Source organism: Gossypium arboreum, chromosome 7 (genome assembly GCF_025698485.1).
Source record: "Gossypium arboreum isolate Shixiya-1 chromosome 7, ASM2569848v2, whole genome shotgun sequence".
NCBI classification, from domain to species: domain Eukaryota; kingdom Viridiplantae; phylum Streptophyta; class Magnoliopsida; order Malvales; family Malvaceae; genus Gossypium; species Gossypium arboreum.
Window position 1 is genome coordinate 6,111,232 of NC_069076.1, and position 16,562 is coordinate 6,127,793.

General features: G+C 31.6%; 2 protein-coding genes and 1 long non-coding RNA gene across 4 annotated transcripts; 1 reads left to right on the forward strand and 2 right to left on the reverse strand.

The window, feature by feature from the left end:
- The first annotated feature begins 930 nt into the window (after positions 1-930).
- LOC108452026 (probably inactive leucine-rich repeat receptor-like protein kinase At5g48380) lies at positions 931-4,037 on the forward strand. 2 transcript variants are annotated; one of them, XM_017749759.2, is made up of 3 exons: positions 931-1,434; positions 1,685-2,655; positions 2,741-4,037. In XM_017749759.2, exons 2-3 carry the CDS (start codon positions 1,810-1,812, stop codon positions 3,737-3,739), a joined length of 1,845 nt encoding a protein of 614 aa, XP_017605248.1. In that variant the 5' UTR covers positions 931-1,434; positions 1,685-1,809; the 3' UTR covers positions 3,740-4,037. The 2 variants fall into 2 exon arrangements, with proteins under 2 accessions (XP_017605248.1, XP_017605255.1); XM_017749766.2 differs by having other exon boundaries at positions 1,423-1,545.
- Positions 3,983-6,757, reverse strand: LOC108452043 (UDP-glycosyltransferase 74G1-like). The gene is made up of 2 exons (XM_017749778.2): positions 5,954-6,757; positions 3,983-4,834 (listed from the first exon to the last, which is right to left on the reverse strand). The coding sequence occupies exons 1-2, from the start codon at positions 6,602-6,604 to the stop codon at positions 4,112-4,114; spliced, it is 1,374 nt and encodes a 457-aa protein (XP_017605267.1). The 5' UTR covers positions 6,605-6,757; the 3' UTR covers positions 3,983-4,111.
- Positions 6,758-15,073: 8,316 nt separating this feature from the next.
- Positions 15,074-16,208, reverse strand: LOC108488851 (uncharacterized). The gene is made up of 3 exons (XR_001871823.2): positions 15,683-16,208; positions 15,530-15,594; positions 15,074-15,380 (listed from the first exon to the last, which is right to left on the reverse strand). It is a non-coding gene; the product is annotated as an uncharacterized LOC108488851 (long non-coding RNA).
- Positions 16,209-16,562: the final 354 nt, after the last annotated feature.

The window sequence follows — 16,562 nt, forward strand, 5'->3', positions numbered from 1 at the left end:
TGGATTTGGTATGTTTATAATTTGGATTAAAATAATGCTTTGATGATTGTTTTGATGATATGAAATGTTTGAAATTTCTGTTTGTTTGATCTGTAAACTCTAGTAATGCTCTGTAACCCGGTTCTGGCGAGGGATACGAGTTGGGGGTGTTACAAAGATGATATTAACGTGTCGAACTTGCCATTCAGTCATCATTACGAAACGCGTGGGGGGATATCTTTGATGGGAAAATGATGTCTGTGACGGACAGATCCTGTCATTCATTCTAACTTAAAGGAATAGGGTAATTAAGCCAACGTGGTGTTTGGTGACTAACAACTTCATGTTCCTAATAAAGACTTTGAGACTTGGACAACGGATGACCTATACTTGTCTAAATGATCATCTCGGAAAGGAAAACTCACAAGTACAAAGGGATGCAAAATGTAATTTATGCAAGTACAAAGAGATGCAAATTACTTTACTTATAAAGGACGACAATGGAAAGTTGTTTATTTATTTATTGACAAAAACGAAAAATTGAGATTGAATAAGTTTTTTAAGAAATTAATTTTAAATAATTTTTTAAACTAAAAGGATATATATCACTTTCATGTGAATTAAGTCATGGTAAGTCTTAATATTTAATACTTCAAGTTGAAATTCTAAACAATCCCAACACTTTATCCGTTATAAATATAAATATATTTATCTTTGATAAAACATTTAACTTTTATCATTTATATCAATTTCTTTTGTATTCTTCATGTTTATGGTTCCAATAATATCATTATTAAAATTCAAATTAACGTATTTCTTTAAATAAATTAATATGCCTTATTAACATCTATTTATTTTTATATAAATTTTTAATAAATGTATTTTTGACGTAATATTTTGCATATGTAAAAAATTTATATGCATCTCAAATTAATTATTAAAATATTAAATTTATATAAACTAATATTGAATGAAATATGTGAGCACGACGGAAAATCACGAATAGCGAGCTCTACGGTTATCACTCACCCTCAGGAGTCGAGCACAGATACTAAAAAGTCTTTGTCGTTTTTTAAGGTCAGTCCAGTCGTCCCCTCCATAGCTTGGAAAAAGCAACAACCAAACAACTTAAATTACCCATTCCTTGTTTGACCCGATCAAATACCCCCCAAACCAACAAAAAAAGGAGACAGATTTTCAATCTTTAGTTCACACTCTTTTAACACATATCTCACTTCATTTGTCCCTTTTTTTTTTCTTTTTCCTTTAGAACTTTTAATTTTGTGTTACCAAAATTCCAATTATGCTTTTGAATATTCAAACACGACGTAGACTTTGCCTATTGGGGTCTTCCCTCTGAGTTTCTCTGTGGAAAAGAAGGATGTTTCCTTGTAGTTTCCATTACCCTTTTGCCTGTCCTTTGGTCTTCTTCTGTTAAAACTTGAGAAATCTAAGGTGCGTCTTTTAATATTTATATTTTTTCTGGGTTTTGTTTATATGCTCTTATATTCATCAAAGTCTAAGTCAAGTAGTCAACTCCAACTGGTTTGCTTAAGTTTCTCCGTGGTAAAACTTTCTTTTTCTCCTTTTTGTGTTAGTCTTTCTGAATTTGGCTGAATTATTGTTCTTTATACTTTCCTTTATCTTGTTTTGGTGTGAATTTTGAACTTGGTTCCATTTTTTCCCTTCTGTTAACTTGTTTCAGGTTTAAATGTCAAAAGAAGTATGGTTTAGTGGATTTGGCATTTAATATCTGTTAAGCTTTTAGTAGCTATACAAGTGGGTTGCTTTTAATCCACCATTTTAAGTTTCCATTTGAGGGGTTTCTTCATGATCATGGTGTTGCATAGCCGAGTTTTTGTTCTTCTTGTCAGCGTTATGGTTTTGTTATTACTCGGCTGTACTTTGAGCTCTGCTACTAAGGAAGATATTGATTGTTTGAAGAGCATCAAAGCTTCGTTTGAGGACCCTTTGGGCTACTTGAATTCTTCATGGAATTTCAACAACGATACTGAAGGATTCATTTGTAGGTTTACAGGGATTGATTGCTGGCACCCGGATGAGAACAGGGTTCTCAATATCAGGCTTTCTGATATGGGACTCAAGGGTGTGTTCCCTCGAGACGTTAAAAAATGCAAAAGTATGACAGGCTTAGATCTTTCAAGCAATAAGCTTTATGGAAAAATTCCATCTGATATCGCTACACTAATCCCATATGTCACTTCCCTTGATCTCTCATCTAATAATTTCTCTGGAGAAATCCCAAAAAACCTTGCAAATTGTAGCTTCTTGAACATTTTGAACCTTGACCATAACAAATTGACGGGGCCGATTCCTCCAGAGCTCACTTTGCTCAACAGGATGAAAACGTTTACTGTAGCTTATAATCTCTTGACAGGGCCAATTCCGGTTTTTAGGACCACGTATTCGGTTGACAGTTTTACTAGTAATCCTGCACTGTGTGGGAAGCCTTTGGATCCATGTCGGGAGACTACCAAGGGCACGAAGACTGGAGTGATTGCTGGGGCCGCTGTTGGTGGGGTGACATTTGCTGCAATAGGTACGGCCATTGTTCTCTTCTTCTATTACCGCAAAGTATCTGTCATGAGGAAGAAGGATGATGATCCAGATGGAAACAAATGGACCAAGAGCTTAAAGGGAGCTAAAGGCATTAAGGCAAGCTAATTTAATACATCCATATAAAATTGTTCTTTGATTATGGTTTGATATGTGATATACTTATAAGCTAATGTTATTTCAGGTTTCCATGTTTGAAAAGGTGGTTTCCAGAATGAGATTAAATGATCTTATGAAGGCCACAAACAGTTTCCACAAAAATAATATCATCGGTTCAGGAAGAACAGGGACCATGTACATAGGAGTCCTTGAAGATGGCACCTCACTACTGATTAAGAGGTTGCAGAATTCTCAACACTCTGACAAAGAATTTTCGTCTGAGATGGCTACCCTGGGAAATGTGAAACATCGTAACTTAGTTCCCCTTTTAGGTTTCTGTGTGGCGAAGACGGAGAGGCTGTTAGTTTACAGATACATGGCAAATGGTACTCTAAATGATAACTTGCATCCTGTAGATGATGCTAAGCAGGCTATGGAGTGGTCCTTGAGACTTAAAATTAGTATAGGGGCTGCCAGAGGATTTGCATGGCTCCACCACAACTGCAATCCCCGTATTCTTCATCGAAATATAAGCTCTAAGTGTATCTTACTAGATGCAGATTTTGAGCCCAAAATATCTGATTTTGGTCTTGCCAGGCTCATGAACCCAGTTGATACCCATCTGAGCACCTTTGTCAATGGTGAGTTTGGGGATTTAGGTTATGTTGCCCCTGAATATGCAAGAACTCTTGTGGCCACTCCAAAAGGAGATGTCTACAGCTTTGGAGTCGTCCTTCTTGAGTTGGTCACTGGTGAAAGACCTACCCATATAACCAAAGCTCCTGAGACCTTCAAGGGAAGCCTTGTGGAATGGATTTCGCAGCTATCAGATGATGGGAAACTTCATGATGCTATTGACACATCCTTGGTTGGGAACGGTGTTGATAATGAACTTTTCCAATTTCTTAAAGTTGCTTGTAATTGTGTATTGCCAACTCCCAAGGAGAGGCCTGCCATGTTTGAAGTATACCAGCTCTTAAGAGCTATCGGTGAACAATACAATTTCACTACCGAAGATGAAATTTCGATGCCTTCAGATACCAATGATGTCGGTTATTTAGAGGAACTTATAGTTGCTCGATAAATCAACAAGAATAAGTGCAAAGATATGGGATACGGTGAGTATTTCTTGTTGTTTACGTTTAATAAAGGGTTGAGATTACATGCACTTTCTAATTAGGTCTGTGTCTTTTGTTTCATAGTAGAATACTTGATTAGTTTCATGGAGGAAACACTTCAGATTCATTACTAAGATATTCTTATCTCCTTAATTAGGCTTTCACCCTTAGTTACACCAAGGAAATGCTACATTGTAAAGTAAGATCAATTTATAATTATGGATTCTTGTTCTTATTATTCATAAATGTGATATTTTCAAGAAATTTGCTCTTACTCAGCATCTGCCTTTAGACCCTAATTTATTCCATACAAAACAAAAGCAACCTACGTACTAGTCTCAGAGTAATTTAGCTATAAATTCGTCAATGTTTTTATCTGAATTTCCACCTTCATCAATTCCCTTCTTAGCCAAGTCCTTCCACCTGATTGAATTCTTCCTAATCTCTTTGCCTTTTTCTCCAACTTCCGTTAGTAATTCCTTTATGCACCGCTCAATGGTCTCTCTTCTCACAACCCCTTTCTCATTGGGGTGAGCCTTTATTCCGATTCTCCACACATCCTCCACATGCTTTGCATTAGTGGGTTGGTCGGTCCATTGGGGCATTGCCAGCATCGGAACTCCGAGACTCAGTGCTTCTAGAGTCGAATTAAAGCCACAGTGGGTGAGAAAGCAACCAACTGCCTCATTTGACAGCACCTCCAATTGAGGGCACCATGCCACCACCAAACCCTTCTCTGAGGTCTCTTCTATGAAATTGTATGGCAGTTTGGCCATCTCAGTTTCCCTGACGACCCACAAGAAGCACACGTTGCTCGATTTCAATGCGCATGCCAGCTCTGTCGTTTGCTCAATTCCTAGTGATGCAAAGCTTCCAAATGATATATACAACACTGAGTCCTTTGGCTTTCCACCTAGCCAACTCATGCAAGCATCAACATTTGGCTTGAAGAGATTCATACCGTAGTCTTTGTCATTCTCGATTCTTTTGTCTAAGTACATAGATGGAATCGTTGGCCCTACTGTCATCACGTTCCAGAATCTTGACATCCAGTCCACTACCTGATGGAACAAATTCATATGGCCAAAGTTAATTGACCTGCTTATACAGCTATCATAGTAAACACTGTAGGTAAAAGAAATATGGAGGTCTTTGTACTCGGAGTAGAATTGCATCTTGCTTATTTTCTCAAAAAATAAGTAAATTAATTTTTTTTATATTAGATCAAAAAGGAAACCGGTCCTTATGTTTACAATTCCAACTATTTTTACGGTTAAAAACTGGTCTTTATATGCCAGTATAGTTGTTTATGGGCCAGGTCAGGCCAAGTACGAACATTAAGCCCATTTTCTAGGTTCGGACCTGGCTGAAAAATGGGCATAAAATTTTGTTCAAACTTAGCCCGGATAAAAGTGCTAAAACTCGAGTCTGGCTCGGCTCGCTTGTATTAAAATTTTTTATATTATTTTTATACAAAATAAATTTAAAAACTATAATACATTAAATAAAATAAAAACATTAAAATAAATACTTCTCAACAAATGAAAAAAAAACTTAAATAACACTAATATAATAGCAATTTAGCCAACAAATATCTCTAAAATAGTTTAAAATTAATAATAAAACAAAAGTTATACAATATTCAACCAATAAAATAAAATAATAGTAATATAATAGCGAAATGTTAGCAAAATAGCAAAAAAAACAGCATCAATTTTTTTACAAATTCGAGCTAGGCCTAGGCCCAAAGATTTTACCCAAGGCTTACATTGTTTAAAAAACAGATCTTGTTTTTTTGTTCAAGTCCATTTTTTAAATTTATGTGTGCGAAAACTCCCCTCACTTTTTTAACGGACTTTCTAGTTGAGCAAGATGGCTTAACTCATAAACAAGTATATATGCTAACATAAGATACAAACGGTACATCTCGTGTACCTATTTAATTATTTCGCTAATCACGTAAAAATTAATAAAATTTTTAATAGAAACAATCAATTTATTTTTTGATTTAACTATAGAAAAATATGCAAGCATTCGTTTCATGCTTGTTTGAGTACTAGCAATGAGATTCTGCGATATGATGATAAGAATAGTTAAGATTTTCAAGGATTCCTCTCTTCTTCTATAAAACTAATTCAATCCGAAAACCGTGTTTAAAAAGAAAGCATGTAAAAGTTTACCTCTTTCTCCAAATCGTAAAAGATGTTGAAAAACACCCAATCAGCTCCATCGACGTTGGAAAACTGATTAACAACCACATCAAACCAAGCCGGATACGATCCATAAAGAGCAACAAAAGATGGTAACTCTGAAACTTGAAGCGGGGGCAATCCTGGAAGAGAAAGATGAGGCTCTGGGAGTGGCAACTGAAGAAGTCCCTTGCTTACATGGTAATACACGCTGTTGACGGCACAAGATTGAGTGAAAAACACCGCCGAGGGTATCCCAAACTGCTTTGCGACATCGAGTGCCCAAGGCAAGAACCCATCATAGACAAGGGCATCAACAGGGTGAATTTCACTAAGTTTTTTGATTAATGCTGCTAAACTGTTGGGGCCAACGGACCAGAAAGTTGCCAGGTAGGCGTCGGAGCTACCAGCCTGTTCATAACCTCCTTGGTCGAAGCCGTCGGAGATGGTGTGGATATCAATAGAGGTGGAAGATGGGTCGGAAAAAGAGGAGTTGGAGAGGAAGACAGTGGTAACAAGGGCGGCTTTGACGCCTTTGGATAGCAAGCGTTTAGCGAACTGGAGTATGGGGTTGATGTGACCCTGAGCTGGGTAAGGGAAGATTAAAACATGAGGCTTTTTGGGATTGTTTTCGTCCCCCATTAGATCTCAATGTTTCAGTATCAGATTGCTCGCTTATCCCTTCACCACTCACTGCTTGCCCTGCTATAAAATATTAAGATTTGCCTTGGTATTCGGCACTTGTCAGTTATTATTATTTTCTTCTTTTGTCTTCTTCGCTGTGTGATGCTGTGTGAATATATATAAAAATACTTTCTATTTGTATTTTCTAATAAGAAGCCTTCGGGACAGTTCTGTATTGATTTTTAAAAATATTTTTTACTCTAAAAATATTTTTGGAAAAAAAATTATGCAGAACAAGTTATTTTTAGTTGAAATTTTTAACTTTTTAGAAGTATTTTTGAAAAGTACTTCTGAAAAAGAGAAATTAAAATTTTTAGCTTTTCTTCCACAAAAGTACTTTTAGTCTTAATTACTTTTCACCTCTTCAATAACATAGTACTTTTCCTTTTTTCTTAGTATTTAATTACAAATGTGTTAAAATCATTAATTAAAAATAAAAAATATTTTAAAATACTAATTACAAATATTTAAAAATATTTTTAAAATACTAATTACAAATATTTAATAATTATATTTAAATATTTAAAATATAGTTTATATATTCTAATTAAATTTTACAAATAATTAATATTTATTACTTAAATATATTTAATATTAACAAGAAGTTATAATAATATTTTTATATTCTTACTAAAATATAATAATATTAACTAATTTAAATATTATTTAAATGTATATTTGTTATTTGATAATAATATATTTAAAGTGAACATTTTATTTTTTAAAAGTACTTTTTGACAGCAATGCTAAACACTCAAATTTTAAACCAAATTTTTTAAAATACTTCTCAAAAGCACTTTTTCATAGCACTTTCCAAAAGCACTTTTTAAAAGCATTGCCAAACTAGCTCTTCGTGCAAGAACATAATACGAGTTTTTTACTAAAATAGGACAAAAAAATAAAAAAATAATCAAAATAATACAAAGTAAAAACTATGTACCAAAATGGTATATTTGGGGTGGTGCCGCTTATGGCAGAGGCATGACCACCCCATGTCAAATCAGAAATTACTGTAGCTGCCGGTCAAATTACGGCGTAGGACTAAAATATAATAATATAAAGTATTTAGGGACCTGTTATGCAATTGTTCCATTTATAATGGCTGCTGAAAAAAAAAAAAAAAGGAAAGGGTGCCGCCTGACAGTGGCGGCACCAAACTTTAAATAGGGCTAATTTTCTTGTAAGCCCTCCTTATTTATTATTTTCTTTTTATTCCCCCTTCAACTCACTATATTGTTTTTAAACAATCCCCTAACCTATTTTTTAGTTAAATAAGCCCTTAACTTATAGTTTTTACTCATAAAAGCCCTTTATTTTAATGTTAAAGTAAATATATTTTGAATTTCAAGCTTTTATCTTAAATTTTTGTTGATGCAATAAAATTATATACACTTTAACATCAACATAAAATCTCAAAAAGTAATTAAAATTTTCGAAAGAGTAGTTAAGAATATCATGTATATAAGCACTCTCAAGAAATTTTAAAATTTTATTTTTATTTAATAAACTATTCACATCAACCTAAAATGTGAATTAGTTTATATTTTTAAATAGCTTTACTTTGGGTAAAATATATTTACTTTAATATTAAAATGAAGGGCTTTTATGAGTAAAAACCATAAGTTAATGGCTTATTTAACTACAAAAATAGGTTAAGGGCTTGTTTAAAAACAATATAGTAATTTGAAGAGGAATAAAAAGAAAATAATAAATAAGGAGGGCTTACAAGGCAATTAGCCCTATTTAAAGTTTGGTGCCGCCACACTGTCAGGCGGCACCCTTTCTCCTTTTTTTTTTTTCAGTAGCCATTCTAAATGGAACAATTCCATAACAAGTCCCTAAATACTTTATATTATTACATTTTGGTCCTGCACCGCGATTTGACCAGCAGCTATAGTAATTTCTGATTTGACATGGGGTGGTCATGCCTCTGCCATAGGCGGCACCACCCTAAATGTACCATTTTAGTACATAGTTTTTACTTTGTATTATTTTGATATTTTTTATTTTTTGTCCTATTTTAATAAAAAAACCCACATAATACATTATTATTATTTTAGGGAAGGAAAGCGATAACACAACTTAAATTCATGTGACAAAAATATTAATTATTATTTCATTTAAGTTAAGGCATTATCATTATTATAGTGTATGAATTTCCAGTTAATAAATAATAATATTATATTTTATTATAGGTGAAATAAAAAATAGTTAAAAATTATAAACAAATATTAATTATTTCATAAAAATAATATTTGAAGTATCATCGAAACATAAATTTCGTGCATAATTAATAAATAATAATATAACAAGTCAGGATTAAATTTTAAAAAATATAAAGTAGATAGTGATGAGTAATAATTTATTTTACTATTTGTAATTTAAAAAACTTGACCCAGGCTGTCTTTGTCTCTTTTGGGTCGGTAAATAATTCTAACAAAAATGGAAGAAAGAGCCGTGCACGTCTCATTGGTGGATTTTACAAAAAAAAAAAAATCATTTTCAATATTATTTACGAATATGGGCGGCCATTTAAAATATTATTTATCTAAATGAGCTAAAAACTTTAAAATGTAGTTACGTGGAAGCTTTTTAAGTAGAAATTTCAGAAAATGTCTTCTTGTAGGAGCGCTTTTACTATTTCAATAAAAAACGCACTGATGTAGGTGTGCTTTTGTTGACATAGTAAAAGTGCGTTGACGTGAGCACGCTTTAGCCCTTGTTTTTTCTAAGTTTTTTGGGTTATTTGTATGTTATGGCTTAGGGTTTATGGGTAGGATTTTAAGATTTAGGATTAAGGTTTTTGAAAAAATAAATTAGGGTTTAGATTTTTTTAATTGGTAAGACTGTTCCAAAAGATGTAATGCACTGGTAAACCCAATTGTAGCTACACATCCTCCAAAGTGACGGTACGCTCTCCGCATGGAAGATAGAATGTGTGCATCTCGGGTCTCCAACTCTCTATGAACGCGCTGATGAGTTTGGGGTCCAACTTGCACCCTCGATCTATGTTGCCCACATGCTAAAAACCCGTTTCCCTCAAGTAATTTTCTATCAATTATATTATGAATATAACATTGCAACACTCGATCTACCGACTGTTATAAAAAATATAAAAAATGTTAATTAAATTACATAAATGAAAAAAATTTAAATAATATTAAAAAATTAAAATTAACCCTTACCGTTTTCACTTGGCCGACGGTGATATGTTTATTATCGAGATGAATTAATTGTCAGGCCATTGCTAATACGATCAAATTTCTTAGAAATTATAAAAAAATAATACTAATTTAGACAAAATTAAAAACTTAGAGAACTCTAAGAGCTTTTTGAGAAATTTAGAAAGAAATTTGAAAGAAATGTAATTTAGAGGAAATTTTGTGTGAAAAAAATGGGGAGGGGGGTTTATAATTCCTTTTTCATGACCGTTGGCCCCATCAGTCAAATTTTTAAATGACTATTTGAGATGACCGTTGGGGCAAAAACATGGGCTAAAACGTGCCCACATAAGTGCGCTTTTGTCATGTCAGCAAAAGCGCTTCTACGTTAGCGTGTTTTTGCTGACATGACAAAAGCGCTCCCACGAGAAGACTTTTTTTGAAATTTCCCTTAAAATGCTTCCATGTAGGTGCGTTTTGAGTTTTTTAGCCTATTCCGATAAATAATCTTTCCAATGGCCCATTTCCATAAATAATGCTAGAAATGGGCCGTTTTTAGTAAAATACCCCTTTTCATCTGTCTCGTATTTTTATTTCAAATATGTACTTTAGGATAATATAAGTAAAAATATTAATTTTCTAAAATATGACAAACACAAATAATTGAATTTTTCATAAAAAATTAATTGAATATTTTAAATTGCTATATTATATTTGGCAATCTCATTAATTATTACTATTAGGTTTATGTTTTAAATGCCAAATTTGTATACATATAGTGTATTTGATATGTATTTCATTATTCATGAACTATTTTATATACATATTTAATTGTGAATTATAAAAATTCACTAAATAAAATTCTATATACTCTAATATTTTTAGGGTTAGTTTTTAATGCTTTTGAAAAATATTGTAAAAATGTACTTTTGAAAAGTGTGGTTTAAAATTTAAGTGTTTAATATTGTTGTCAAAAATATTTTTAGAAATAAAATATTTATTTTAGACACGATGTTAAGAAGTAAAATATACATTCAAATAATGTTCAAATTCATCAATATTATAATATTTTAGAAAGAATATAAAAACTCATTATTAATATTTTAATTTATAAAATATTAATTTTAAATATTTGTACTTAATTAATATTATTTGAAAAATATATTCTATATAATATAACTATTATAAATTTAAATATATAATGTTATATATTTGAAATAAATTTCAATATGAAAATACTTATACCAAATATAAATATTACATAAAATATATTACATAAATAATGGTTAAAAATGTCATTTTGGCTCCACAAGTGCTTCTCCAAAAGCAAAAGCTAAAAAAACTGTTCTTGCTTTTCGATTCAAAGCACTTATAGTTTCAAAAGTTGTATGTTTCTAATTGGTTATGGCTCCAAAAAGAATTTTTGAAAAGCAATGAGAAATAAAGCCTTAATATTGCATAGTTATTTAAATATGCATGCAATTAATTTTATAAAGGTTCTACTGATTATATGGTGTTTTATTTTCTAATTATCTTTGTTTTATACTAGTTTGTATAATGTCAAATATTGCAAAACTCGAATTTGTGACTCTTAACATTTCAGACAACAACTATTTGTTATGAGTGTTAGATGCTGAAATTCACTTAGACGCTAAAGGTCTTAAGAATACAACTATCCAAGGTACTAAGGCATCTAAAGAGGATAAAGCCCAAGCTATGATTTTCTTTCGTCATCATCTTCATTAAGGATTGAAAGCAAAATATTTGACTATAAAAGATCCACTTGAACTGTGGAATAGTTTAAAATAAAGATAAGACCATAAAAAAAAGGGTAATTATACCAAAAGCTCGTTATGGTTTGATGTACTTGAGGTTGCAAAATTATAAAACAAGTGAGTATAATTCTGCAATATTTAAGATAAATTCTTAATTATAATTATGTGGAGTGAAAATAATTAGTGAAGACTTATTGGACAAACCTTTCTCAACTTTTTACGCATTTAATGTGTTCTTGCGGCAGAAATACCATGAAAAAGGTTTTAATAAATACTCTGACTTAATCTCATGACTTTTGGTGCCCAAGCAAAATTATGAGTTACCAATAAAAAATCATGGAAGTCGTCCTACTAGTTTTGCTCCATTCCAGAAGTGAATGCAACAATACACATGTAGACACTCAATTTTTCCCGGGTCCAGAAATAAGTCCAAAAACAAAAATAATAAACCCAAAAAAAAGGAAAAAAGAAAAAAAAAACATAGTCCAAGTTCAGTCCAGACTTACAAGTATAATTTGGCCCGATTGGAATGGCCCATTACTTGAAAAGATTTAAGGTTCATCTACAAGCTTGACTCATATAGAAATATAATCTTCAATGATATGCAATCTTAGATATGATACAATCTTAGATATGATTGCAATCTTAGATATGATATGCAATCTTAGAAGATATGATTTTATAATCTTAGATATTTAATTTGTAGATACCTTTTAATCTTAACCGTTGATGTAATTGATCTGTATCGTTGGATTTGAGGAGGTTCAACTATAAATAGAGGCCTCTCCCTTCATTGTAAATACACTGGAGTTTTGGAAAACAATAAAAAAATTTTGAGAGCTTTCACTCAAAATTCTCTCCCTCTTACGTTCTTATTTTCTACGATTTGTTCTTATTTTATTCTTTGTTCATATTCGTTTTTCAACCCTTTTATTTTGATTTAATCCATGTTTCCTGATTTTTTTATATATTTTAATTTTTAATAATTTTAGTATCATATCAAACTCTTTCATTTTTTAATAATTTTTTAGTATTACTCTTAGTAAATTATTTTTAAATTTTACTCAAATCATTATTTAAAAAATATATTTCATTTAATTGTCATATTTTATCCAAAAGTTTTTCTAAAATGAGGCAATGTTTTTCGTATTTAGGAATTAGGAAATAATGCCCTAACATCTTTGGTTGCGATTTCTGTTTGTCTAAATGCCTAAAGTATCCTTCTAAATAGATTTTGTAAATCACGAGATGATTTCGATTCTGAGAGTTTAAGAATATCGTGTCCTATCATCTTTGGATGTGATGTTTGTATTCTTTCGGAGTTAAGGAATCTCGATTTTTTCAACTTAAATAATTCCGGTTTTAAAAAAGGGATCCTATTTTTAAATCCTTTCAAATTTTTGACATTAAGATAGAAAACTATTCAATTTGGTACCAATTTTAGGCGTTGCATGGGTGCTAATCCTTCCTCGTACGTAACCGACTCCCGAACCTGTTTTCTTAATTTTCGTAGACCAAAACGTTTTATAAGGTGATCCAATCACACCTAAAAAGGTTGGTGGCGACTCCTGTTTTCGTTTTTCAAAAGTCGATCCCCATTTTTCAAACATCCCTTTAAAAAATGGTTTCGACAACACAATAATTATAGAAATGAAAAACATTGCATTCGTGATCACGATTGTGGTCATGGCCATAGACATGGTCGAGGATGCTATAGTTATCGTTATCAAGGTGCTGACAATTATTATGACCACCAAAAGAAAAATAAAAAAGAAAAAAAAGAGAAAGATAAAGGCCTAAGCATTCCTTCAAAAGGCGTTGAAAATTTGAGTAGGTATTAATTGTATATACGCCTGAACATCTTATAAAGTTTTATCAAGCCTTCAACAAGAGATAGAAAAGAATATTGAAATAAACTTGACTTATCAAAATGATAATGTAGAGGCTAATTTTGCTTACAACAATGATGGTTTTAAAAGCTTTGCTAATATTACCCATATTGATGTAAAGGATTTTTTAGGTTAGAAATTAAGAATTTTAATATATATAAATAATATTTTATATTCTATGATGATTTTAAAATTCTTGTTATTCATGTTTGTGTGAATTTAGTATGGTTTTAGTATGTTTTATTATAACTTTTGAGTGTTTACAATATCTCTTATGATGTGTTTTATTTTAATGAAGAATATGAATTTTTGGTTGAAACCAAGATCAGCAATAAAACATTTGTCTTATAGATAATATTACAACACATGCTATACTTAAAGATAGAAAATAATTTTCTTATTTAGTTGCAAGCAATGAAAATATCAACACTATATTTGATACTGCAAAATCAAGGGACAATGTTTATCATAAATGTTGCACTATTTTCATCAAAGTCCGAGAGAAATTTGTTAAGTTTCAAATATATACACTGAAATGGATATCATATTGAAACTACAAGTAAAAAAAATATTGATTATTTGCAAATTATAATAGTTATATCTGGAAAGAAATGCGTTTTAGAGAAATTACCCGCCTTATCTTCAGGCTTGTACTATACCACTATGAGCACAATTGAAACACATGTTATAGTAAACCAAAAGTTTACTAAGTGAAATATATTTACTATTTGACATTAACGATTAGGCCATCTCAGATTATCAATGATGCAAAAAATAATTGAGAATTCACATGATCATCCATTGAAGAGCCAGAAGATTCTTAAATTCAATGAATTCCCGTGTGCTGCTTGTTCTCAAGGTAAATTAATTACTAGAGCATCACTGGTTAAGATTAGGATAGAATCCCCTACATTTTTGGAATGTAATCATGGTGGTATATGTGCTCTCATTCATCTACCATGTCGACTATTTAGATATTTTATAGTTTTCATAGATTCATCTGTTAGATGGTCACATAGGTGTTTATTATCAACTCACAACCTGGCCTTTGTGAGATTACTTGAACAAATAATTAATTAAGATCACAATTTCTAGATCATGTAATCCAAACAATTCGCCTTGGTAGTGCTGGTGAGTTCACTTCTCAGGCTTTCAGTGACAATTGTATGTTTATTGGAATAACAATCGAAAGTCTTGTTGCTCATATTCATACACAAAATGGTCTAGCTAAATTATTTATTAAATGTCTCCAGTTAAATATTAGACCATTACTTACGAGAATAAAGCTTTCTGTTTTAAACGTGGGGATATGTTTTTTACGTTATGCAACACTTGCTCACATTACACTAACAAGTTATTATAAATTCTCCTCGTTGCAATTGATTTTTGATTAAGAGCCAAATATTTATCATCTTAGAATTTTTGGATGTGTGATATATCTTCCAATTACTTTACCACAATGCACAAAGTTAGGTCCTTAAAGGAGGTTTGGGATATATGTTGGGTATGAATACCCTTTTTTAATTAAATATTTTTAACCAGTGATAGAAAATCTATTTATGACACGGCGTGCCAATTGTCATTTTAATTAAACAATATTCCCAACTTGGGGAGAAAGAAAACATATTGTAAAGGAAATTATATGGGATGCATCATTATCACCTCATTTAGATCCTCGAACAAATCCATGTAAACTAGAATTCAAAAGATAATACATTTGCAAAATATTGCAAATCAACTGCCAAATGCATTTACTAACCTAAAAATAGTTACTATATGTCATATACCATTTGTCACACATAGCCTGGCACATAGTTGCATTTGGCTTTCGTCGTTCGCTATTTTCTGGGTTTTTCATTACACATTTGGTTTAGATTCGATACGAGCACTCCCACGAGATAACCAGAACCTAAAAGCACCGATTGAAACACTAAATCAGAAATAAAATCAAATGATTTATAGAAAAAATCCCCAATTTCCTTAACAAAAATACTACTCGAACCTCTACCAACAACATTCGAAAAGAAAAACAGTATCCAGATTCACAGAAGTGCTCACCTTTTAACAAACAACGCTTCCAAAATCCTAACTCGCCAAAGAGTTAAACACTTCTTGCTCTTCTCCTAAACAAATCAACAAATTTCGACGATTAATTCTAACTCGCTTGATAACAAAACTAAACGTACAAAAAAGAGGTAATATGTTACTTACGATTCAGTCCAATTGCCCATTAATTAGCCACAAGAACTCACTCGTTGATCAAAAACAAAGAAAATGGCAAGAATTGCCGTTTGAACCAAAAAAAAAGAAAATTAAGTCTGCGAAAGTTGAGAGAAGAGGGAACAAAAAAAAAAGAAAGAAAAGAACGTGACATGTACGGAGGAAATTTTAGGGAAAAGAAAGTAAAATTAAAAATAATAACAAAATAACCACTAATTAATTATTTATTAAAAAATAATAAAATAGGATAAAACAAAATAAAATCCCATAACTAACCACTTTCTAAGGGTTTAAAATCCACACCAACTCTACCATCTTAACAGCAGAGCTGAAACAAACAAAATAAAATCACTCATACCACTTTCTAAGGGTTTAAAATCCACACCAACTCCACCATCTTAACAGCAGAGCTGAAACAAACAAAATAAAATCACTCATACCCCTGCTGCTACGATTCGTACCAAGGACCTCCACCCACATTGACACCGCTCAACCACCAAAACAAGTGCAAATATATGATAAAATTTGTAAAAACAAAATTGTAATAAGTTAGGGTGTTACAAAAATCCCGTTTTATCCTATTCTAAGGCCAGTTATATACTATTTTTGAAAGGTGAAAATATTCTATTACATAAATCGAAGCAGGGTTACAGCACCAAAAGCAGTAGAACTGCAAAACATTGAACTGGTTAAAAAGAAAAGTCCTATTCAAAGGATGAAGCTAGAACTAGCATAGCATGATTAAGTGAGAGAGTGAGCTGGAGTTTGTATAACACGACTATTTTACTTATCTAACCCCCAAAAAATTAATATTTACAAAAATTACCTTGGCTCAAAAATATTCACCCAAATGACTTGAAATGAACAGTAA